General features: G+C 39.8%; 1 protein-coding gene across 3 annotated transcripts in view; it reads left to right on the top strand.

Moving 5' to 3' along the window:
* ppardb (peroxisome proliferator-activated receptor delta b) overlaps positions 1 to 25785 on the top strand; it is a 77404-nt gene extending 51619 nt beyond the window's left edge. For all 3 annotated transcript variants that reach the window (XM_048553531.2, XM_048553532.2, XM_048553533.2), the window contains exons 6-7: positions 3942 to 4389; positions 19315 to 25785. In XM_048553531.2, the coding sequence (XP_048409488.1) occupies positions 3942 to 4389; positions 19315 to 19562 (696 nt within the window). In that variant the 3' untranslated portion in view covers positions 19563 to 25785. The remainder of the gene's footprint in view (positions 1 to 3941; positions 4390 to 19314) is intronic.
* Positions 25786 to 26621: the final 836 nt, after the last annotated feature.

Genomic DNA, 26621 nt, shown 5'->3' with positions numbered 1-26621 from the left:
CCAAAAAGAGGAAAAAACTTACCACTGATATTAAATTCTCCTTTCAACAATATCACATCAATGTCACAATCTCAAACCATTAAAGATATGGAACCTGATTAAACGTTTGTATAAATAGATCTTCTCGTTGTATTTTGTCTTGTACAATAATTGAATCCTTTTGTAGTAGTTTCGCATTTTAGAATGCTGAATGAAGTTTATTGAATGTTCTGTTTAAAATTATTTTTTGGAACAGCTTTTTGTGCTGGACTTTGTATATGAACATTTTCAGAGAGCAGAAGAGAGGATGACCATGGAATCCATTAAAAAGGCCATTGACTTTTTTTTAATTTCCTCCCCCCTCATACCTGAATAGTTAGGAGAAAAACATGAGGAACAAATCAATCCCCACCCATGTGGCCTATGTTGAAACTAGCAGAGTAATACTAACTGGCTGAAATTTGACCATTACCGAACATATTTTGGAAAATTGGCAATATTGGGTATAATGTGCATATTTGTGTTTTTGGGACCTGATCAGGTGTACCCTAGAACTTTGTGGGAAGCTAGGAAAGTGATTGCTGTGCCCCTTGCTGAAATATTTGAATCATCGATAGCCACAGATGAGGTGCCGCAACACTGGAGATTCACTAATGTGCTGCCGCTATTTATTTAAGAAAGGTGATAAGGAGAAGCCAGTGACCCAAACATGGGTGAGCCTGACATCAGTGGTGGGCAAGTTGTTGAAGGGTATCCTGAGGGACAGGATTTACATATATTCGGAACGGCAAGGATTGATTAGGGATAGTCAACATGGCTTTGTGTGTGGGAAATCATGTCTCACTAACTTGAGTTTTTGAAGAAGTATTGAAGAGGATTGATGAGAACAGAGTGGTGGATGTGATCTGTATGGACTTCAGTAAGGTATTCAATAAGATTCCTCACGGTAGACTAGTTAGCAAGGTAAAATCACATGGAATGCAGGTAGAACAGCCATTTGGATACAGAACTGGCTGAAAAGTGGGCGACAGAGGGTGGTGGTGGATGGTTGCTTTTCAGAGTGGATGCCTCTGAACAACGGTGTGCCACAAGGATCAGTGCTAAGTCCATTGCTTTTTGTCATTTATAAAAATGTTTTGGATGTGAACATAAGAGGTAAGATTAGTAAGTTTGCAGAAGAAACCAAAATTGATGGTGTAGTGGACAGTGAACAAGATTACCTCGGAGTACAATGGGATCTTGATTAGATGGGCTGAGGAGTGGCGTGTGGAGCTTCAATTAGATAAATGTACAGTGTTGCATTTTGGAAAGGCAAATCCGGGCATGATTTATACACCTTAATGGTAAGGTCCTGGGGAGTGTTGCTGAACAAAGCAACCTTAGAGTACAGGTTCATAGTTCCTTGAAAGTGGAGTCGCAGGTCGTCAGGGTAGTGAGGAAGGCATTTGGTATGCTGGCCTTTATTGGTCAGTGGGTTGAGTGAAGGAGTTGTGAGGTAATGTGGCTCTACAGGACAAAGGTGAGGCTAATTTTAGAATACTGTGTGCAATCCTAGCCTCCTTGCTAAAGAAAGGATGTTGTCAAACTTGAAAGGGTTCGAAAAGATTTACAAGGATGTTACCAGGGTTCAAGGGTTTGAGCTATAGTGAGAAGCTGAAATAAGTTGGGGCTATTTTCCCTGGAGTGTAAGAGGCTGAGGGGAATCAGAGATGTACAGCATGGAAACAGTCCCTTCAGTCCAACTCGTCCATGCTGACCAGATATCCTAAATTAATCTAGTCTCACCTGCCAGCATTTGGCCCACATCCCTCTTAAACCCATCCACATGTCTTTAAATGTTGCAACTGTAACAGCCTCTACCACTTCTGGCAGCTCATTCCACACATGTACCACCATTGGCTTGAAAAAGCTCCCCCTTATGTCCCTTTTAAATCGTTCCCCTCACCAAAATCACCAGGGGTGTAGATAGGGTGAAAATCCAAGGTCTTTTCCCCAGGGTAACAAAGTCCAAAATTAGAAGACATGGGTTTCAGGTGAGAGGGGAAAGATTTAAAAGGGACCTAAGGGGCAGCTTTTTCAAGCAAATGGTGGTACATGTGTGGAATGAGCTGCTAGAAGAAGTGGTAGAAGCTGTTACAGTTGCAAGATTTAAAGGCATTTGGATGGGTGTGTGAACAGCAAGGGTTTAGAGGGATGTGGGCCAAATGTTGGAAAATGAGACTAGATTAATTTAGGACATCTGGCCAGCATGGATGAGTTGGACTGAAGGGACTGTTTCCATGCTGTACTGCTGTATGACTTGGCAATAGCCTGTTATACTCTTGTACTAGAGGTAATCGAACAGAAATTTTTACTTAAAAATGCTAGAGAAGCCAGGGGAGGGGCACTAGGTGAATTATTCCCGCAGAAGGCCAGTGCAAACACCAGAGGCCAAATAGCTTCCATCTGTGCTGTGATAATGGGAACTGCAGATCTTGGAGAATCCAAGACAACGAATTGTGGAGCTGGATGAACACAGCAGGCCAAGCAGCATTTCAGGAGCACAAAAGCTGACGTTTCAGGCTCCCTGATGAAGGGTCTAGGCCCGAAACGTCAGTTTTTGTGCTCTTGAGATGCTGCTTGGCCTGCTGTGTTTATCCAGCTCCACATTTTGTTATCCATCTGTGCTGTAATCATTCTTTATTTCTGTGACAAGTGATACTTAATGGTGTCTGCGCTGTTTACAGTTTTAAATTTCTCTTTTAAGTAGCCTTTAGGCTACTTCAAAGCTGAATATAATTTAAAATTCAGAATAATTTTTTCCCCATTTTAGTTTTGGTTTTCAGTACTGATTTATTTGCTACGCGATTTTAATTCACTTTAAATGCTGTACCATTAAGAATTAGAAAGCTGAAGTGTTGGGATTGTTGAATATTTCCAATTAATGTACAGCAGAGACATCTGGTGGCTATAAATGGTACTGTGTGTATCTTCTAACTAATGCAAATATGTCAGTTGTGAAGAGGAAGTTTCAACTCAGTGATTTGAGACTCTGAAGTACTGTACTTGGAGATTAAAATTATGCTCTCTTACTATAAAATCATGCCCTTGTACTAAAATTCCTTCAGTGCCTCACTTCATATGACACTGCAATTTTCTCAAACTCATATTTCCTTTGAGCTGTCCATTTCCAGATTCCATCTTCACTACCCAGCCCTATGCCACATGACTGATTGTAGAAGTTGGCAGAAGCCTAGTTTGCTCTCTTTTTGTAAAACTTTCTACTTCCCTCTGTCATACTAATAGTTGATACTTTGACTGAATATTGGTCACCTTACCTTACATTTTCCAGAAATAGTGTTTCACTTTGTTGGGAAAAAAGTACTTTTGTGAATTGAAATGATAGTTTTCAGTGAACAAAAGTGAAAGCCAAAAAGAAAAAGAAAAAAGACGCAACACAGATGACTCAGGCACAGGAATCTGAGAACACATGGCTAGTTAGGAGTCATTGATTATGTGTGACCAACCACAAGTTGGAGAGAAAGCAGTATTGCACAGAAGGATTGTGATACATGGAGGGTAGAGTGGGGCTGAGATGAAAGATTTTCTCCCATCAGTTTTAGCTTGCAACTCATGCTGTAACTCCAGCTTTGTGCACTACCAATGTGATATTTCCCACATGAAGGAAACAAATGATAGTAGTGAATTGAAGTGTTAGTGTTTATACTGGTCAATTTCCATACTCTTGGCTAGCTGAATAAAATGGTACATTGCCATTAAGTTGTGGAAATAGCTTTGTATCTTTAATTATGGAGAGAAATGGAATTGTAGAAAATCGTCATGTTCGCTTTAAATTGATCTTCTGATTTTGTGGTGGAAAAGGTGCGACATGAATTGACATTCTAATTGTCAGTAAGTAAAGTGAATGTCAAAGCTGATTCTCTAAACAAATTCTAATCTGCAATTTTCCTTTCTGATTGCAGCCTTTTGTGATTCATGACATGGAGACACTCTGGCAGGCTGAGAAAAACCTAGTTTGGAAACAATCAGTAAATGGAATTCCAAACAAAGAGATTGCAGTTCATGTCTTCCATCGTTGCCAGTGTACAACTGTTGAAACAGTACGAGAGCTCACTGAGTTTGCCAAGTGCATCCCTGAATTCTTAAAGCTATACCTGAATGACCAGGTGACATTGTTAAAATATGGTGTACATGAAGCCATTTTTGCCATGTTGGCATCAATTATGAATAAGGATGGTCTTCTTGTGGCTAATGGAAATGGGTTTGTAACTCGTGAATTCCTGAGGAGCCTACGCAAACCATTTGGTGAAATTATGGAACCCAAGTTTGAGTTTGCAGTGAAATTCAATGCTTTGGAACTGGATGATAGTGATTTGGCTCTCTTTGTGGCTGCCATCATTTTATGTGGAGGTAAGGAACAAAACCTTTATCAATGGAAGCACAAACTCTTTTTACTACAGAGAATCATGGGGTAGTAGGGTTCAGAAACAGCAATACGGTTATTGCCACAACCCAGCACTTTCACCTTTTCGTTCCTGCAATTATTTGTCTTCCAAGTATCTCTCCAAATAAGTTTTCATAATTGTTATTCAGGCTGGTAGTCAATGCAGATTATTACGCAGTGCATTCCAAATTCTAATCATTCATTACATAATCAAAAAAGGTATTCCTCATATTGTCTCTGTTTCTTTTGCTAATCACCCTCCACTCTGACTTATGGTTATTGGTGTATTAGCTATTAGAAAAAGTCTCTTTAAATATAAAAAATAGTAGACGACCATAAGGCCCCTCAGAATTGCTCCACTATCCACTAAGGTTGTGGCTGAACTTCTACATAAGCCCCATGTTCCTGTCCTATCTTATATCCCGCTAGTCCCTTGGTGCTCAAAAATGTGTCCTATGTGGTGAATAGCAAGGTCTACCCCCCCCCCCCTCAAGAGTGGGGGAGTCTGAGACTAGAGGGCATAGGTTTAAGGTGAGAAGGGAAAGATTTAAAAAGGACCTGGGGGTTAACACGCAGAGAGTGATATGCCTATGGAATGAGCTGCCAGAGGAAATGATAGAGGTGGATACAATTACAACATTTGAAAGGCATCTAGATTGGTATATGAATAGGAAGGGGTTAGTGGAGTTCTGGCAAATGGAACTAGGTCAGATTGGGATGCCTGCTTGACGTGGATGAGTTGGACCGAATGTTCTATTTCCATGCTGTACATCTCAATGACTCTATCAGCCATGAATATATCCATGGATCACTTCTCAAAAGTACATAGTCGTGGCAGGCAATTTGCCCCTGAAATCCCCAAAACACCAAGAACATTTTGATCATGGGGTGACCAATCAGAAGAGTTGTCCTTTTAAGTAGAACAGGCAGAATCTCTGAGTGATTTAAAAAGAACAAATTGCTGGAAAAACTCAGCATGTCTGTCAGCAGCTGTGCAGAGAAAGCAGAGTTAACATTTTGAGCCCAGTGACCTTTTTTCAGAATTCTTGTATGAGGTGATCAATGTCTTGTCTTTATCAGTTATTGACACGCAATGGCATTTCTCGTTATCATTTCCCATTATATCAATGTCATCTGACTGCTTTCCTCTTGCTGAACCATTCTTTTACGTAATATCTTAATTTAACGCCTTATTGTGTAGCCTGTCTCTGTGTACATGCTGAGGATTGGCTTTTATTTCACAGTACTTATTTCCATGACTTTGGGGTCTTTTGTTTACCATTCATTCCCATTGGAGGGTATTCTCATCCCGCCCCTAACCTCAGCTTTATTCCCAGGTGTTTTCCATGGCGCTTTGAGATACCTGTTAATGTTCCATTTTGTCACAATTTTCCCCATGTTATCCATATATCTAGTTCTCTTTTTCTTTTCTCTCCTGCTCCAAAATCCTAAAAACAGAAGTCTTTGCTGATAGACTGTCTTATGGCTAGAGGAATAGGGTCATTTTCTTCAGCACCTGTTTTATATTGTCCACAATCAATCTACCTGTATGTAGGGAGTCTTATTTGGTCCTGATGTATTTGCCCAAGATAGCACCTCAGATTGATTGAAAAGTTCACCTGCTGCTGAGAGAGAGGTGATTAAGATGCTTCCCAGAATGAATTGGAGTGCCTTTTTTTTTAAATAGTTCCCCATTTGGTTCGTATAACGTGACTAGTTGCTTGACCTCAAAGAAAGTACATTTTTCAATGATCACCTTGGGGAACTTCTCAGTCCTCTATTAGTTAGGACTGTATAATACACCAAATACTCGCACCGTATTTGGTATCCCATTATGGTAATTGGAAATGTATCATTTTTGGTGCATTGGCACCATAAACAGGGGCTGTCAACTTTGCCTGGTATCTTGGCTGCCCTCTTCCTGCTCCTCTGACATACTATCATAGTTGTTCCCAACACCACCTACTGCATATAATATACTCTGATGTGCTCTATTGCTTGTATTAGTCTGTTTACATTATTCCAATGAGGGCCATGCTTATCCTTTTGATTCAGATTTAAGCTGGTTTTCCTTAACCAGACACTGATGGGTCAGAACTCTGCCTTTTTGGTTCTTTTGCCCCTAAAAGCAGGATGACTGTCTTTGAAGTAGATTTTGGGTGCACCCCGCCACCTTCTTAGTTCAGTGGATGATTTGATCCCATTGCTCTTTAAGAGGTACATTTTTCCTTACTCCACCCACTTGTGTGCAGTTGTATCTTTTGTATGACAGTGCCAATTTTGTTGTTTACTAAAATAACGTATTTTGTTAATAACCCTTTGTTTGGTTTAGATGTTTAACGTGCACAGTCAGCAACTAAGACTCCCAAATTATTGTTTGCACAAATCATGTTTGTTTGACACTTAAAGAAGAAACATGCATTCAATACGATTTGTACTCACTACTCCACTTATGAGAGATGGCCTGGGCTTGTTTGAAATTCAGGACAAAGGGAGTAATCAGTTCTCTCCTTCCTGTCTCCAGATTGTTGATCAGTCCGTTTCATCTTGACCTAGCTAGATATCCTGCTGGAGCTCTGTTCCTTATACCTTGCTCAGTGTGTGCTACCTGCATGAATGGCTGTGGAGAGGCGGAGCTTGCCTTCTCATTGCTCACTGGTTAGTTTTGTCTTGGTAACCTCAAGTTTTTGATCATCTTACAAAGCTGGTTTTCTGATCTACAACCTCACATGATTAACAAAACAATAATCTCATCTCTGCCAACTTCGGTTTCCAAGCAACCAGCCCCACTTGGCATATTTGTTATAAATTTAATAATAACTTTTAACCACACCAATTTAATGTTCAATTGGATCTAGAGCACCATCTTGCAGGTTTTTGTATGTTCAGTTCATTTAACAATAGCACAGTTGGACCATATTATAGGCTTAGAATAAAGACAACCAGACCTTAGGTGTTAAAGATCACTTAAACTTTGAAAACATTTGTCATGCTATTAATAGGATCAGTTGAACTCCACATTACAGGTGTTCAGCATACCCCCCTCTTCAGACACTTACTTCTTTATCTCAGTTGTTACTTATGTACATCATTATCATTTATGGGGTATTGGGAAAAGCAAGGGCAATGTTTACAATGTTTTCCCTACGTATTAGGGTTTAAAATTAGGGAACATAGATTTAATCTTACCTTAAACAAAACCTTGTATCCGTTCATTGCTGTGGGTGTCATGAATCTTTGAAACTCTTCCCAAGAATGCAGTGGACGCAGAGGTATTGAATATTTGTAAGACAAAAATCAGTAGATGATTGACTAAATATGGTACCTGAGTTTATCTGGATAAATGGGAGTGTAGAGTTGAGGCCACAATTAGATCAGTCATGATTTTACTGAATAGTGCAGCAGTTTAAGTGACCATATGCTCAACTCCAACGTTAGATGTATGTATAGCTGACCCCTTTATTCTGAGACAAATGACCCTTACACTAGACTCTCCAGTCAGCAGAAATAGTCTCTCAGAATCCATCTTTGTAAATATTTTTTAAGAGTTATATGTTTCCGAGGTTGTTTATTCGATTTGAACCCCTCATGATTCATGTTAGGTAAGTTACTTCAGAAGATTTCAAGTGATAAGATATACAAGCATTTGGAAAGACTGGGTTTGATTAGGAGTAGTCAGCATGGCTTTGTGCATGGGAGATCATGCCTGTCAAATTTGTTAAGAGTTCTTTTGAAGGTGGTTGAGGGCAGGGCAGTAGATGTAGTCTATATGGATTTCAAGAAGGCCTTTGATAAAGTTCCACGTGGTAGGCTGCTCTGAAAGGTTAGATTGCATGGAATTCAGGTAGAGCTGCTAAATTGGATACACAGTTGGCTTGATGGTAGGAATAATAGTGAAAGGATGCTTTTTGGACTGAGGCCTGTGACTAGTAGTGTGCCTTGGGTTGGTGCTGGGCCTATTGCTGTTTGTTATCTATATCAGTGATTTGGATGAGAATGTACAAGGCATGATTAGTAGGCTTGCAGATGACACTAAAATAGGCAGTGGACAGTGAGGAAGGTTATCAGAAATTGCAGCAGGATCTTGATCAGCTTGGGAAGTGAGCTGAGAAATGGCAAATGGAGTTTAATACAGACAAGTGTGAGATGTTGCATTTTGGAATGTCAAGTCAAGGTAGGAGCCTCATGATGAATGGTAGGGCCTTAAGGAGTGTAGTAGAACAGAGGGGCCATGGAGTTTCAGGTGCATGGTTCTCTGTATTTGGAGTCAGGTAGACAGGGCAGTGAAGAAGGCTTTTGACACGTTCGCCTTCATCAGTCAGGACATTGAATATAGAAGTTGGGAAGTTATGTTGCAGTTGTACAGGATGTTGGTGAGGCTGCTTGGAGTATTGTGTTCAGTTTTGGTCACCTTTACCAAAAGAAGGTTCTTATTAAACTGGAAAGAGTGCAGAAGAAATTTACAAGGATGTCGCCAGGACTCAAGGGACTGAGTTATAGGGAGAGGTTAGACAAGCTAGGTCTTTTTTTCTTTAGAGTGTAGGATACTGAGGCGGGGCGGGGGGGATGTCTTCTAGATTTATATCTGATCATGAGAGACAAGGATAGCCTGAAAGCACTCAGTCTTTTTCCCACAGTTGGGCAATCAAGGACTAGAGGGCATCGATTTAAGAGGGGAGAATAATACATGGAAACCTGAAGGGCAACTTTTTTTTGCAGGGGGTGATACGCATATGGAATGAGCTGCCAGCGGAAGTAGTTGAGGCGGGTACATTAACACCATTTAAAAGATGTTTGGACAAAGATATAGATAGGAAAAGTTTTTAGGATATGGGCCAAGTACAGGGAAGTGGGGTTAGCGTGGATGGACATTTTGGTTGGCATGGACCAGTTTGGGCTGAAAGGCCTCTTCCCTTGCTGCATGATTCTATGCCTTTATATGGCTTTAAATACTCCTGTCATATCTCTGCTTAGTAGTTTCAATGCCTTCAGTTCACCACTAATCCCTGAAGCTATTGCAGTAAATTTGTTCTGTTCTGTACCCTCTGTAAAGCTTTCAGGTCCATCCAAAAAGGTAGTGTTTAGAATTGGAAACAGTAGTTAAGTTGTGAAAGAATGAGTTTACATCTTGTATACTGTGCCTTTGTTTACAAAGACCTGCATACGGAAGACCATAAGGAATAGGAGCAGGGGTAGGCTGTTCAGCCCCTCGAGCCTGCATGACCATTTAGTAGGATCATGGCTGATCCAACATTCCTCTCATCCACTTTCTTGAGCTTTCTCTGTAACCCTTAATTCCCTTATCAGATCAAGAATCTATATACTTCTGCTTTAAATATACAGAAGGAATTTTCCCTCACGGCTCAAATTCACACTTCACTGTCAGAGAAGGAATTCCATATCAACTCCATTTTAAATTGGTGCCCCTTTTATTCTGAGATTATACTATCTGGTCCTAGGCTCTTCTGAGTGTGAAAACATCCCCTCAGAATTTACCCTGTCAGGCCCCTTTTAAAGTCCTATATTTTTCAATAGATTACCTGTTATTCTTATAAACGCCAGTGAATAGAGTCTCAACCCATTTAATCTTGACACATAAAACAATACACCCATAGAGAGATCATTTGAGTGGACCTTCTCTGAACTGCCTCCAATTAAATAGATGTCTTCCCTTGAAATAAAGGGACCAAAACTGCTGTCAGTACTCCAGATGCGGTCTCACCAGCTCCTGGTACAGATGGAGTAAGAATTCCCCACTTTTGTCATCCAAAGCTTTGAAGTAAGGGCAGCTTCATGATTATCTGTTGCATCTGTGTGTTAATTTTGTGTTTCATGCAGAAGTCCCTTTGTGTTGCAGTTCTGCAGGTTTTCTGAGTCAGAGACGTACATCTCAGAAACAGACCCTTTGGTCCAACTCATCCATGCTGACCTGGTTTTCTCATCTGAATTTGTCCTATTTGTCTGCATTTGGCCCACTTCCCTCTGGATCTTTCCTGTTGATGTACTTGTTTAAATGTCTTTTAAATGTTGTAACTCTACTTGCCTCTACCATTTATTCTTGCAGCGCATTCCTTACACACAACACCCCCTGTGTGGAAAACATTGCCCCTTCAGTCCCTTTTTAAATCTTCCCGTCTCACCTTAAACCTATGCCCTCTAGTTTTGGAACACCTATCCGGTGGAAAAGAACTTATCTATGTCTCATGATTTTATAAACCTATACCTCTCAGCCTCCTATACCTCAAGGGGCTAATGGTCCCTGTCTGACCAGCCTTTCCTTATAATTGGGAGTCTTAGAACTTGGAAACAGACACTTTGGTCCAGTCAGCCCGTGATGACTGTAATCCCGAACTAAACTAATCCCACCAGCCTGCACTTGGCCCATATCCCTCCAAACATTTCTCTTTCGTGGGCTTATCACAAGCCATGATAATTTTTTTAAAAATTGCCCCATGTCTTTTTGTTTTAAAAATCTTTCTCTTCTTATCTTAATATGCCCCCTAGTCTTGAAATCACCCACCATAGGGAAAAACACCTGCCGTTCACCTTATCTATACCCCTCATGATTTTGTTAACCTTCTGTAAGGTCACCCCTCGATCATCTACACTCTCTAGTAAAAGAAGTTTGCGCTGTCAGGAGAGGCTAAATAGGCTGCAACTGTTTTCCCTGGAGTGTCCGAGGCTGAGGGAACCGTGTAAAAGTTTATAAAATTGTGAGGGGCATGGATAGGCTAAATAGCCAGTCTTTTCCCCAGGGTAGGAAGTCCAAAATTAAAGGGCATCAGTTCAAGGTGAATGGGGATGGATTTAAAAAGGGTAATGTTTTCACACAGGATAGCGTGGATATAGAATGAACTGGTAGAGGAAGTGGTGAAGGTTGATACAATTACAAGGGTTTAGAGTGATATGGACCAAATGCTGGAAAATAGGACTAGATTGAATTAGGATATCTGGTCAGCATGAATGAGTTGGACCAGAGTGTGTTTCCAAGATGTGTATCTCTGACTTGATCTAACCTCTCCTCATAACTCAAACCCTCCAGTCTCTGTAACAGCCATGTAAATCTTTTCTACATCCTTTCTGGTTTAATAACATTCTTCCTATAGTAGAGCAACCAGAATTGCACACAGATTTCCACAGTGGCCTCACTGATGTCTTGTATAGTCACAACGTGATATACCAATTCCAATACTCAGTGCTCTGGCTGATGAAGGCAAGCATTCAACACCCTGACTACCTATGACACCACTTTCAATGAACTGTTTACCTGCATCCCTAGGTGTTTCTGTTTCACAAGCAAGTCCTGCCCTGTTTTGTCTTATCAAAATGGAACACCTCGTATTTATCTAAATTTAAGCACGATCTGACACTCCTTGGCCTATTGTGCAGCTGATCAAGATTTTGTTGTACTCTTGGATAACCATCTTCACTGTCCACTATACAACCAATTTTGGTGTCATCTATAAACTTGCTAACTATTCTTCCTACATTCTGATCCAAATTATTCACACAAATGACAAATAAGTGGACCCGGCACTGATTCTCGCAGCACACCACTGGCCACAGGCCTCCAGTCCAAACAACAACCCTCTACCACCACCCTCTTGTTTTCTGCCATACTGACAGTTTTGTGTCCAATTGGCGAGCTCTCCCTGGATTCCATGTGATCTAACCTTACTAACCAGTCTGTCATGCATAATTTTGTCGAAGGCCTTGTTAAATTCTATGTAAATAACATCTATCACCCTGCCTTCGTTTATTATCTTGGTCATCGGTTTTAAATTTTCAAGCAAGTTTGTGAGACGCACTCCCATGCACAAGATCAAGCTGACTATCTCTAATCAGTCCTTGGCTTTCCAAATGCATGTACATCCTGTCTCTCACTATCCCCTCCAACAATTAACCCACTATTGATGTCAGGCTCACTGGCCTACAGTTCCTTTGCTTTTCGTTGCAGCTGCCTTAAAGAGGGGCACAACATTAGCCATCGTGTAGTCTTCTAGCACCTCACCTGTGGCTGTTGATGATATAAATATCTCTGCTAGGTGCCCTGCAATTGCTTTCCCCAGCTTCCCACATTGTCTTTGGATATACATGAACCAGGTCCTGGGGATGTATCTATTTTTGTGTTTTATGCGATCCAGCACCACCTCTCCTGTAATGTGGACTCTTTGAAGCCTCCACAGTTTATTTCCTCAAGTTCCCTAGCTTCCAAAGCTTTCACCACTAAAAACTATTCATTTAGTATCTCACTCATCTCCTATGGTTCCACACTCAGATGACGTCTTTGATCTTTAAGGTGCCCTGTTCTCTCTCTAGTTACTTTCTTGCCCTTAATGTACTTGTAGAATCTGTTTGCATTCTCTTTCACCTTTATCTCCGAAACCTATATTCATTTATCCTTTCTTTGCCCTCCTGATTGTCTCCTCAGGTGAACTCCCATTCCCCCTCCCCTTATACACCTGAAGGGATTCACTTGACCTCAGCTATCTGTATCTGATGTATGCCTCCTTTTTCTTGACGAGAGCCTCAATATTTCTAGTTCCGAAGTATTTCCCTACCTCTCAGCCTTGCCCTTCACACTAACAGGAGCAAACTGTCTTTGAACTCTCATTACCTATTTTTGAAAACCTCATGCTTGTCAGTCATCCCTTACTTGCAAACAGCCTCACCTAATCAGTTTTAGAAAGTGCTTGTTCTTTTGTTCTCCATTTCAAAATGAACAATTTCACATTTTCCCACATTACACTCCATTTGCCAATCTTTTGCCCACTTGCTTGCTATATCAATATCTCTGTAAATCTTTTGTATCCCACTCATAACTTGTCTTTCTGCCTATTTTTGTGTCATCTGCAAATGTGTTGCAGTACATTCACTCCTTTCCCCTGTAAACAGTAGTGATCCCAGCATTGATCCTTAGGGAACTCCACTGGCTGCAGGTTATCTACCTGGAAAACAATTCCTTTACCCCACTTGCTGCTTCCTGCCCGTTAGCCAATTCTCTATTTTATGTCAATATGCAACACCATGGGCTTGTAGCATATCACTTAACCTTTTTATGAGGTATCTTGTCAACCATGTTCTGGAAGTCTGTATAAAAGGCTGAGGGACTTGGGTCTGTTCTCATTGGAGAGAAGAAGGCTAAGAGGGGATTTAATAGAGACATACAAGATGATCAGAGGACTAGATAGGGTGGACAGTGAGAGCCTTTTTCCGAGGATGATAACATCAGCTTGTACGAGGGGGCATAGCTACAAATTGAGGGGTGATAGATTTAAGACAGATGTCAGAGGCAGGTTCTTTACTCAGAGAGTGGTAAGGGCGTGGAACGCCCTGCCTGCCAATGTAGTTAACTCAGCCACATTAGGGGCATTTAAATAGTCCTTGGATAAGCATATGGATGATGATGGGATTGTGCAGGGGGATGGGTTTAGATTAGTTCACAGGTCGGCGCAACATCGAGGGCCGAAGGGCCTGTTCTGCGCTGTATTGTTCTATGTTCTATAGCACATCTGCTGGGTTCCCCCTCTCCATGTTTGTTGAGACTTCCTCAAAAAGCTCTAATAAGTTAATCAGACATGACTTCCCTTTTTCATTAAATGTCAATTCTGCTTGAATAGGTTATGATTTTCTGAATGTGCTGCAATTAATTCTTTTATAATTGACTCAAGTTCTTTTCCCAACAAAAGATGTTAGGCTAATGTACCTACAGTTAAACACTTACTGCCTCCCTTCTTTTTTGAATAGAGATGTTGCTTTGACAGCTTTCAAATGCTCCCGTGCTCTTCCAGAGTCCAATGAGTTTTGGAAAATTATAATCATTGTATCTGTTATCTCTGTAGCTACTTTTTTAGGATACATAACAGCATGGACAGGGGAAAATATCTGTTTAACCTCTCTGCCATATCCTTGTTCCCCATAACTTCCTCCCCAGATTCAATTTTGAGGGGGCCTATGTTCACTTTGATTTATCTATTCCTTGTATATTTAAACAAGCTCATTGTCAGTTTTTATTTTCCTCGCTAATTTGCCTTCATTTATTTTCTCTCTTTAGTATCTTTTTAGCCTCCTTTAACAAAGGCAGAATTTGTCCCAGTCCTTAGGGCTGTCACTGTCTCTTTACCTCCTTTGTTTTGTCTTTTAACTTAATACTCCCCTTAACTTCTCCCCTTCGCCCACTGCATCCCAAAACCAGCCCAGTTCTTCCGCTCCCCCCACTGCATCACACAACCAGCCCAGCTCGTCCCCTCCCCCCACTGCATCCCAAAACCATCCCAACCTGTCTCCGCTTCCCTAAGCTGTTCTTCCTCTCACCCATCCCTTCCTCCCACCTCAAGCCGCACCTCCATTTCCTACCTACCACCTCATCCCACCTCCTTGACCTGTCTATCTTCTCTGGACTGACCTATCCCCTCCCTACCTCCTCACCTATACTCTCCTCTCTACCTATCTTCTTTTCTCTCCATCTTCGGTCCGCCTCCCCCCGCTCCCTATTTATTCCAGTTCCCTCTCCCCGTGCCCCTCTCTGAAGGGTCTAGGCCTGAAACATCAGCTTTTGTGCTCCTGAGGTGCTGCTGGGCCTGCTGTGTTCATCCAGCTCCACGCTTTGTTATCTTGGACTCCCCTTAACTTGCTTGTTTGACCATGGTTAGTTTATCCTGCTTTTTAGAATCTTTCCTCCTTCCTGGCATATATTTTTACTGAGAATCATGACTTATCTCCTTAAATATCTACCACTGCTTGCTTAGTGCCTCGTCATTAAGCCATCCACCCAGTCCACTTTTAGTTAATGTTTTCCTCTTTTCATTGTTATTCCCTTTATTTAAGTTAAAGACAGATGTTTCTGACCCAAGTTTCTCAACTCAAACCAAATATTCATCATGTTATGATCATTACTTCCTGGGGCAAGTATTCTTATTACCCATTACTAGATCAATTATTCGTGGTTGGCTGCATGACGTACTGCTACAGGAAACTGCCCCTGAACCATTGTTGATGTAGCTACCCTTTCTAACTGGATTAACGTGTAGGCTTTGCTAACTCCTGCCATTGGTAAATACTGTTACAACATTTGTCTGAGTCAGGTGTGACTTGAATCAGACCTTCTGGCGTAGAGTAGGGACACCACTACTGTGGTGTAAGAGCTGTGTGAACCCAGTTCTCAAATACAAAGTTTAATAGCGATTAACTCCTGTCACTTAAGTCTGAAGTTGCTCTGTTTGACTTTGTATTTTAACAAATGAGTTTAGTGTTGAACTGTGACACATGATTTATTTATGGCTTGAGCTACGAGCTGATTTCAAAGGTTTGACTTTGACTCATAGCCACAGAGCATGGAAGCAAACCCTTCAGTCCATGCCAAACATAGTCCCACCTGCCTAGTCCTGGCCCATATCCCTGCTATTCATGTACTTATCCAGATGTCTTTTAGAATTGTACCCACATCTTCCACTTCATTTGGAAGTTCATTCCATACATAAACGACCCTCTGTGTTTTTAAAAAAAAAAGTTGCCCCTTGTCTCTTTTTTTTTAAAACCCCTCTCCTTTCATCTTAAAAATGTGCCCCCTATTCTAGAAATCCCCCATCCTAAGGAAAAGACAACCGTCATTAACTCTATGCACACCCCTTATTTTTTAAACTTCTATGAGGTCACCTCTCAACCTCCCAAGCTCCAGCGTAAGAACTCCCAACCTATCCAGCCTTCCTTCTTAACACAAACCATAACAGTTATTTAATTATTACAGCGTATGTAAGCCACAAACTATTTGTACAATGTTTGTTTAAAAATTACAATCTTGTTATCTTACAAATATTATTTTTCACTGATTTTGAAGATGAGCTTGCGGTAATATTCGGATATTTATTAATCTGAAGGGGGCAAGTGTATTTTTAATGTAAAGGCTTACCAAGGTTACTAGTGGTGTGCCGCAAGGGTCGATGTTGGCCATTTACTAGTGGTGTACTGCAAGGGTTGGTGTTGGGTCCACTGCTGTTTGTCATTTTTATAAATGACCTGGATGAGGGCGTAGAAGGATGGGTTAGTAAATTTGCAGATGACACTAAGGTTGGTGGAGTTGTGGATAGTGACGAAGGATACTGTAGGTTGCAGAGAGACATAGATAAGCTGCAGAGCTGGGCTGAGAGGTGGCAAATGGAGTTTAATGCAGACAAGTGTGAGGTGATGCACTTTGGTAGGAGTTACCGGAAGGCAAAGTACAGGGCTAATGGTAAGATTCTTAGTAGTGTAGATGAGCAGAGAGATCTCGGTGTCCATGTACACAGATCCTTGAAAGTTGCCACCCAGGTTGACAGGGCTGTTAAGAAGGCATACAGTGTTTCAGCTTTTATTAATAGAGGGATCGAGTTCTGGAACCAAGAGGTTATGCTGCAGCTGTACAAAACTCTGGTGCGGCTGCACTTGGAGTATTGCGTACAGTTCTGGTCACCGCATTATAAGAAGGATGTGGAAGCTTTGGAAAGGGTGCAGAGGAGATTTACTAGGATGTTGCCTGGTATGGAGGGAAGGTCTTATGAGGAAAGGCTGAGGGACTTGAGGCTGTTTTCGTTAGAGAGAAGAAGGTTGAGAGGTGACCTAATTGAAACATATAAAATAATCAGAGGATTAGATAGGGTGGATAGGGAGAGCCTTTTTCCTAGGATGGTGACGGCCAGCATGAGGCGGCATAGCTTTAAATTGAGGAGTGAAAGATATAGGACAGATGTCAGAGGTAGTTTCTTCACTCAGAGTAGTAAGGGAATGGAAAGCTTTGCCTGCAACGGTAGTAGATTCGCCAACTTTAGGTATATTTTAGTCGTCATTGGATAAGTATGTGGACGTACATGGAATAGTGTAGGTTAGATGGGCTTGAGATCGGTATGACAGGTCGGCACAACGTCGAGGGCCGAAGGGCCTGTACTGTGCTGTAATGTCCTATGTTCTATTAAGGTGAAAGGTTGCATGCAAAATAGTTGAAAACACAGGCTTCTAGCTGTGTAACTGCACTGAAAATTAGTGTGAGGGCAGCCTAATAAGGCTGAGAGTTGTGTATATATATCCCATGCTGTAAACAATGCAGTTTGAGTACTGATGTTAGATGTTAATTTTTTTGAAAATAAAAACAGATAATGATGAATCTGGAGTACCAAAACTGTTGGAAGCATCCTTAGTTCTGGCTGTAGTATATGTGATGATATCCATTACCACAGAGAACCACCTCAGTATGTTTTCACACTACAGTGCTACTGACAGTGAATAGCTTTCTAACTCAAGATAATAAAATGTGAGGCTGGATGAACACAGCAGGCCCAGCAGCATCTCAGGAGCACAAAAGCTGACGTTTCGGGCCTAGACCCTTCATCAGAGAGGGGGCTGGGGCGAGGGTTCTGGAATAAATAGGGAGAGAGGGGGAGGCGGACCAAAGATGGAGAGAAAAGAAGATAGGTGGAGAGGAGAGTATAGGTGGGGAGGTAGGGAGGGGATAGGTCAGTCCAGGGAAGATGGACAGGTCAAGGAGGTGGGATGAGGTTAGTAGGTAGGAGATGGAAGTGCGGCTTGGGGTGGGAGGAAGGGATGGGTGAGAGGAAGAACCGGTTAGGGAGGCAGAGACAGATTGGACTGGTTTTGGGATGCAGTGGGTGGAGGGGAAGAGCTGGGCTGGTTTTGGGATGCGGTGGAGGAAGGCGAGATTTTGAAGCTGGTGAAGTCCACATTGATACCATTGGGCTGCAGGGTTCCCAAGCGGAATATGAGTTGCTGCTCCTGCATCCTTCGGGTTTATCTGCCTATGCAGTCAAAGAACAATTTTCACGCTAGCACCAACCCACCCCCAAACCGTGGTCTGCAAACAGAACATTGAAACGTCGTACCACTTCCTTTTGATGAGAAATTTTGCACAGAACTTTTTCAGTTGATAGAAATACATTTTCTGTTCCCTTTTCCCAACTCACTGGAGCCTCTGGACAAGCAGAGGAGGAGGAAACAAGCAACAAGGTTCTTTCTTCTGATTATTATTCCTGAACCCTTATTAGATATGTTTGTGAGTGCAAAGGAAGCTTGTCAGAGAGTCATAGAACGTGAAAACAGACCTTTCAGTCCCGTTAGACCATGCCTTGTTGCTTAGTTCCCTACAATTGGATAGGCTGGAAAAGTCACTGTTAGTTACATGAAAAATGCAGGCTTGAGTATAGTACCAGAATTCTGACTAGGTTTGTAGCATTGAAGTTTGTCTTGTTACAATTTGGTGTTCGTGAGATCAGTAATTAACTCTTATCAGTCGAATAGGGAAAACTGATTTAACAGTGTAAATACAATCACCTGACTCCTGGCTGCCATTTTTTTAGTTTTAACTGTTAATTCCAATTCTGTCCTGTGTTTGATTTTCTAGACACCTTTCACATAGAGCACAAAAAGAATCCAAGATTTAGTTCAGACCACATGAGAAGACCAAGAGCCAGCACTCATCCCTCAGCGATGCAATTGGCTGAGGTTTATGTTAACGTTTAGTGAACTTGTTGCTTCAAAAGCTATCTCAGTAAACCACCACTTGACATCATTTCAAACATCATCTATGCCCCACCTTATTTATCTTGCGTGCTGCCATCCGAGGCAATCAGTTATGAGTAGAATACAGTCAGCATGTGCCTTCTGCACTTTTAGTTTCTAACCTGTATATTTTAACTTGCAGTTTCAGGAAGTTGTTCTGAAATTCAAACTAGTAGTCTCCTTTTTGCTTTATCCTGTCTTCTGGGTGTGGGAGGGGAAGGACAGTCAGAGACTAATAAAAAGGGTAAAGCAATGAGGTGAAAAAACACTGTTCTTGAGCACAATGGAGTAATCAGCCCCGATCCAAAAAAGTGCTAACAAATTATTTTTTCCTTCTTTCAATGTAGACCGACCTGGGCTAATGAGTGTAAAACAGATTGAAGAGATGCAAGACAGTATTCTTCAAGCTTTGAGCCTGCATTTGCAAACCAACCATCCAGACTCTCAATACCTCTTCCCAAAGCTCCTCCAGAAAATGGCTGACTTGCGCCAGCTAGTAACTGAGAATGCGCAACTTGTCCAGAAAATTAAGAAAACTGAAGCAGCCACTTCATTGCATCCCCTGCTACAGGAGATCTACAAAGACATGTATTGACAAACATTACACATCCAGTATATAGCTTAATTTTTGCAATCCCTCCCTCCACAACCAAAACCTAACATGGCTCCATTGAATTCTCACCAAAATAAGTCTGTGCAAGATACATAAAATATCTGTAACTATACACTCCTTTTAATCTTCTATCCTTCAGTTGGCTGGCTGCAGCTAACTCAATTTGAAGTCAGCAGAACAAACTATATTGTGTAAACCAGAAAATTGTAGGAATGCATATACATTTGCAACACTACTGACTTATTGCAATAAATAATTTTGTAATTTACGGTCTTAAAGTACTAAAACCTTCAATTGGTAAATGCAACCTTATTCATAATGAAGATTTTGATTTAACTATCCAATGGTACAAAGCATGCTGAGCCCAACAGTACTCATCCCCTTTGCTGGTCTTAATTTCTGATAAAACTAAAGGGTGTGGAAGTTTCATATATTGCTGCAATGAATGTGGGTTATATGTCATGACAGTCTGTAGTAGGAAGGAACATATTGCAAAAAGTATTTTGTTAAGAACATGCATAAATTTACAGGGCTAGCCATTAATTATTCCTGATGTGGCATTTTTGGAGTTGGAAGTTCACCACCTTTCAAAAGGAGTATGTGATAAACACAGATTTTTGCCAAAAGTAAGAAGACCTTAGATAAATGCAATTCTTTCTTAATTGGAGAATTTAATTCAAGTTTTCCAAGTCACTTCTTTCACATTGCTTATCAAATTCTTTTGAAGATGCATTCATAAGTTCCCTGTTGAGGAGTAAAATGTCAGATTTTGGGGAATTGGAATCCTTGCTCAACAATTCACAGATGGCTTAGGTAAGTTTGTCCTCATGCTATCTGTCATACGCTTGGTGTCTAGGACTGTTTGTAGGAGCATTCTTCCCTTGTGGCAAAATGCACCCAAGTAGGTTCACCGGGTGAGTGAAGAATCTTTAATGAAGCTTTCTATTTACATCATTGAAGACTCCTGGGGTGAAAGAATTGCATTTTAAACTTGAGTAAAATATTACTGTAAATAGAAGCCATTAAATTATTTTAATGTTTTTCTAATTAGTATTAAAGTCTCTGGTTGAGCAGAGGTAACTTAATTGCCAAATCTGAGTTTTATCTTTTCATTGTTAATTTGGTATAACTTGATCTTAGGGTCATGTGGCACAGTGGCAGCATCCCTGGATTCAAGCCCAACCTGCACTGGAGATGTTGTTGCAGCATGTTCAAACTGATTGATAAAGCTATTTTACATGCTCATGGGACATTGATATACCATATCAGTTCTACTTTGTGTGCTGCCCCTGAATGGTACACAGGATGCATCCACATTTATTCTGTTCTCATTTCTATATTGTAGCAGCTTTTTAGAAAGATGTTTTGCGTAATTGTAGTAATGATTTTGCCCTATCAGTCCAGAATTGCTAAAGGCAAAAATTTTAGCGTTACATTCTCTATAGCTATTTTAACAAGAATTATTCAAATAATTTGATAGTACAAGTGGAACAAGAATGGTAGAGCAGTAGGTTTCTGATTACCTGCCAAACCCCACCTTCAGCTACTGCACTGCTATTGATACCTGTCAATACAAAATTGTTATATTCAAATAAAAAGATCATATTGGAAATTTATAGCAGCCCATCTTCATTTGAAGAGAGAAAAACATGAAATTAATTGCAATCATGCGTCCCTTGAAATGTTAACTACTTTTCAGACCCTGGTGGACTTGCTTTTCATTTTTGTTTTTATCTAAGATTTCTGGTATTTGCTATTTTGTTACTAACATCGTCATACCAGAAAAGTTCATGCAGCCAAGTGTCTCCAAATTAAAGCTCGTAGTAAATTTAATTCAGTGCAAATGGATGCCAAGCACTGAATAGTCTATGCAGCAGATATTAAGTATAAAGGTAAAGCCATAAGTGGAAATTCTTCCTTCTGTTCACACAATGTACAGTATTACAGTTTTGTGATTTATATTTTACATTCATTTGTAAATTTGACTTAAAGATTATACTTCTGGAATTATTTTATTGCTAGTTTCTCTTAAGGGAACTTGGAAAGGTTTCTGGTGTGTCTGGCTGGTGCTCAGAGTTGGAGATGCTTTCTGGAATTGGCTGTCAGTTAAGTTATTGTGCAGCATAGACTGAGCAGGAATTGATTGGTTGACCAATGGGCTGTGCTGCAGGACATAATGAAGACTGACACGTAACCAGTTCTGGATCTTAAAACTGGGAACGGCATTTGTAGGGAACTTTGTAATATTGAGACATGATGAAATCATGGAACCCAAATCTGGAAATGAGTTTTGCTGCTGTTTGTTTCAAATAGATGTGAATTTTGTTATGTTAATTTTTATCTGTTTTCCTGTTGATACTGTTAAGATTTTGTTTTAAATGTTTTATTCGTTTGCCAATGTTCCCTTCAGGGTATTTCCCAAATATATTCCCTGTCTTCTGTGGGTATTGTTCCAAGAGTACTAGGTACCCACCACTACTTTCTGCAATCAGCTCATCATTTTTATTTAATGCAAGCCTTGATTGCAATGGTTTGACCAGAGGATACATTGAAGCTGAGGCCACTGCTCTGCTAACTCAATGTCCACAATACCCTCCAACAGGAGTACTGGATGGATATCATGAGTGAGGAATACCTTATTTAAGTCATCCCTTCAAATCCTGATGTTATTGAGGTCAATTTCCAATCCACTCCACTTCACTTGAGATCACCAAGCTCTTCCCCTCAGGATAACAGCTTGCCTATATATAAAAATATTTCAGATGACAAAGTGTGCCGCAGTTCTTTTTCCGGATTCAAATTTGACTATTTGAAGATTGAATGTAGTGCCTACAAAGCTTATCACTGTGTCAAGTACAGAAATGTAGAAGTGTCCTTATGATAATTTTTATTCTATGGGACCAATGTCAGTAAGCAGTGAAATGGGTAGAAGGAAGGAATGAGCAATCAGTAGCACAGTATATTCTTAAAACACCAACCATGACATTTGCAGGGGGATCTGTATAGACAGTGTGCAGTGGTGGATTTATTTGATCAAGACAGGATTTAACTGCCAAATGCTGTTTTCTGTTAGACACTCGCCACATATCATTAATAATTAAGTAGGAGCAAATTACTACAGATGCTGGAATCTAAACTGAAAACAAAAAATGCTGGAGATCATAATGGGTCAGGCAGCATCCATGGAGAGAAAGCAAGCTAATGTTTTTTTTTGAAGCCTGGATGACTGTTCATCCGATGAAGAGTCATCTGTACTCAATGTTAGCTTGCTTTCTATCCATGGATGCTGACTGAACTGCTGTGATCTCCAACATTATATAACCGCTTACTTTACACAATTGATATCAATATATTGTTCACAACAAATTGAGCATTTTACCACCTAATTCATATTCAATGCTAACTGATTCCGCAGGAGGATTCCTGGAAAATATGAATGCAGATTCTCACCAATAAAAGTAATTACTGTAATCAAAGAAAGCTGACAGATGTTTAAAAAATCTTTAGCTTAAGTGACATTCATATTTTTAAAAGTCACAAATTAGTTAACTTCATGATTTACTATTGACTGACAAATATATGCATTTATCAAGGAAGGATTGTTTACCTATCACGAGCTGAGGAACAGTGTCAGGATTGATGGTGAAGAAATAATGGAAGCTAAACATTAAATAGCCTGTCATATTAATGGTCATAGTTTTTCTCAAATCTTTACATGGAAATTCGCTGGAAAGAGCTGTGTGCAATTAAATGCGTAAGAAAATAACATTTGTGGTTTTCTTGTGATATACCTACCCAATTTTTTTTTAAATTGAAGATTTTTAATTTCTATTGATCCATTCCAAATGTAAGGTTCTGAAAGAAACCAGGATGAATTATTCACATTGTTAGTATTTTACCACTCCATTTTTGCTCTGTGTGGCATCCTGTTAAGAAATCAAGCATATTTGCTGAATATCACTTATTGGCAATAAACAACTCATTGATCACAGGGTAGAAAAATGGGGTCTATAAAAGAAAACAAAGTCTGAAATTGATTTATGCACTTTTTAACTCTGCTTCAGACTCTTTATGATTTTATTTTTGCATAAGTTCTCTCCAGGTGCATTACCAATAATATTTGTCTTTGAATTGTCTGTTACATTGTTAAACTGAAAGTGATCTTCCACCAACGTTTTTGTACAAATGTAATGAGCCAATGCAATGATTACAAAAGGCAACTGGGAAAAGGATTTGCGTTTTAAGTCTACTAGACTCTAATACTAATTTAAATAAGTATCAGTTATTAGTTTTTGAACTATATAGTTATAACCTTTCTTAAATCATTTTGTTTGGTATTATTAGAATATTCTATGTGGAAGATGCAATAAATAAGCTTTATCATGTATGTTTTGCTAAACTAATGCATTCTTTATACTGTGTGTCTTGTTAAAGATTGTATTTTTGTCACTTAAACAGAGTGCCTCTGTTTGGTTAATGTGGTTTTTTTGTTAATAAGATTATTTACTTTCATTTACTTTTGTAATATAGGCTATGCACTACCTGGTCATTGTGGTTCTAACGTTGTGCTGATTGCACTGATAGTATTTTTGTACTAAAAGAGCTTCTTTTAAAAACTCTGGTGTAAGGATGTGTTTTTATATTGTAACCCAGAAATGTTTAAAAACTGTTAATAATCAATACAGCTCTTCCCTAGTGATCTGTGGGAGCTGAGCTAAAATCTCACTCACAGTTTACACAGATTGTCTGCAACTGTTCCATCTTACTAGCAGAAGAACATTATTAGAGATGAGGGGACCAGGACGTTACCCTTCAATATAGTAATAAAACTGAACAAGTGTTACCTCTTTCAATCCTATTTTTTTGCACCAGGAGTTTTCTGGTGTAGTCACTATACACTTTGCTGGCTATGTCTGTCATTGAAACACTAAAAACAAAAATATATATTTCTGGCCATGGAGTTGAAAATACATCACTTGTGACCTACATGTCATTTAGCTTTTCCAAATCAACAGTGGAGTGTCAGATGCAGGTGTACACGTTGACAGTTGCGCAATTTAAATAGTTGTATTTTTGTCTTACAATGGAAGACAACACTTCGTCATCGCTTTGTCATTTTATTTTGATCAGAGTACTTGGCATGACACGTTCTTGTAATTATGACAAGTAATTGTACATTTGCACTTTTCCCTGGTTTTAAGTCCATGTGGACATCTGAATAGACGGGATATAACTTCAATATAGTACCTGCAGGAAACGGACAGGAAGTGTCTACTCAGGGCTTTAAAGCACTGTGCCATAATTTGGAATTATTTCAGTACCATAATTTCATTTATTTTGTTATGCAGACAAGATTTCCTTTATTTACCTAGTTACTGTGACCATTATCAGGTTACAAGGTATGTCTATATTCTATGTTCAGAGGTTAGGCACTAAGTTAGTTATTACCTTCATAGGAAAGGATTTCATTATGGTTGGACAAAACAGTTGAGGGTTGGTGCCTGGACATGCAAGGTGCTTTATTCATCCATTCATGTTATAGTAATACTGATGTCTCAAAATAGATATGGGCAACATTTTTATGTCCCATCTCAGGACAATAAGGTATTTTGATACTGTATGTAGCTTGTGTGTTATAAATGTCTTAAGAAGCATGAAATCTATTTCAAAGTAAAAGCTGGAAAAAATTAAATGACAAAACTGCATATGTTAAAACACGGAATTTTGTATTCATGGTATTCAAACATTCACTCGCAGATGTTACTAAAATTGCTATTATTCCCAGATGTGTGATGCTTTTTGCTGAAATTCTGCAGAAAGCAACAAGTTGGAGGCAATACTGTTAAACATTATTGGATTATCCCATGAAAACTTTTTATCTTTCAATCAGATGTATTAAACAATTTCATCAAGTATTTTTCCACTTAAAAGTACCTTCTTAGATTGTGATTTCTCTGAAAATTAAATCTCTGAACTGAACATCAACCAATATAAATCATACCTCTATTTTAATTAGGCCAAAAATAAACTCAGAAGTACTTTGACAGTACAGATGGTTTTCTGTAATACGTGAAGATGATAAATGGCACTCTGATTTGTGGATAAGTGGACTTTCTTGTTCTGTACCTAATGTTAAAAATCACTTTCAAAGCTTTTTACCTTGCGACCAGGCAATTGAAATAAAAAAAGAATAAAGTTGTTGGAATTTTCTGTTTGAACTGGTGCAAATCTTTTTTTCACCCCCGGAAAGAATAATCTCTCCAATTTAGTTACCATTAAGATTAAATCCCAAGGCCATTCTTAGCCGCAGATTTCCGTCAATTAGTCGCCAATAGAGAATGCATTCAATTAACATAACTTCATAATCAAATGTTCTCAAGCATTCATATTGTTCTAGCACTCTTACAATAGCTACAAAATTTCTTGGTTCTACAGCAACCACAGCTGTGCAGTAACTGGAGTTGCAATTGTGATTTATAAAGTTACTTCACTTTTAGATCAGTATTGACTTTGCAGTTACAAAATCTGATTTGTTTTACTCAACCACTGAGCAGTGTTGCAATAGATTCAATTTATTGTAAATCAGGAGCCACAATTGTTTTTCATATTTCATTATATAGAATGTACACAATTGAAACAAATCTATACTAATGATCCATATAAGTCTGTCCAGACCATCGCTCTAACTCTGACCCCTACCATACATTCCAGTTATTCCCCATCTTATTCTTATCTAACTTCACCTCTAAATTATCTATGCTAATTGTTTCAAGTACTTCATGTGGTAATAAGTTCCATCTCCTCATCACTTCTTTGGTAAATCAGTTTCTCCAAATTCTGTAGTCAGTTCTGACTTAAAAGTAAGCAGACATTTAATGTTCAAGCAGCTAAACTGTAAAGGTAATAAAATGTGAGGCTGGATGAACACAGCAGGCCAAGCAGCATCTCAGGAGCACAAAAGCTGACGTTTCGGGCCTAGACCCTTCATCAGAGAGGGGGATGGGGGGAGGGAACTGGAATAAATAGGGAGAGAGGGGGAGG

The sequence above is a fragment of the Stegostoma tigrinum genome, chromosome 21 (genome assembly GCF_030684315.1).
Source record: "Stegostoma tigrinum isolate sSteTig4 chromosome 21, sSteTig4.hap1, whole genome shotgun sequence".
Classification (NCBI taxonomy): Eukaryota; Metazoa; Chordata; class Chondrichthyes; order Orectolobiformes; family Stegostomatidae; genus Stegostoma; species Stegostoma tigrinum.
The sequence above is the reverse complement of the archived record's forward strand: the minus strand, read 5'-3'. Positions and strand labels throughout refer to the sequence as shown.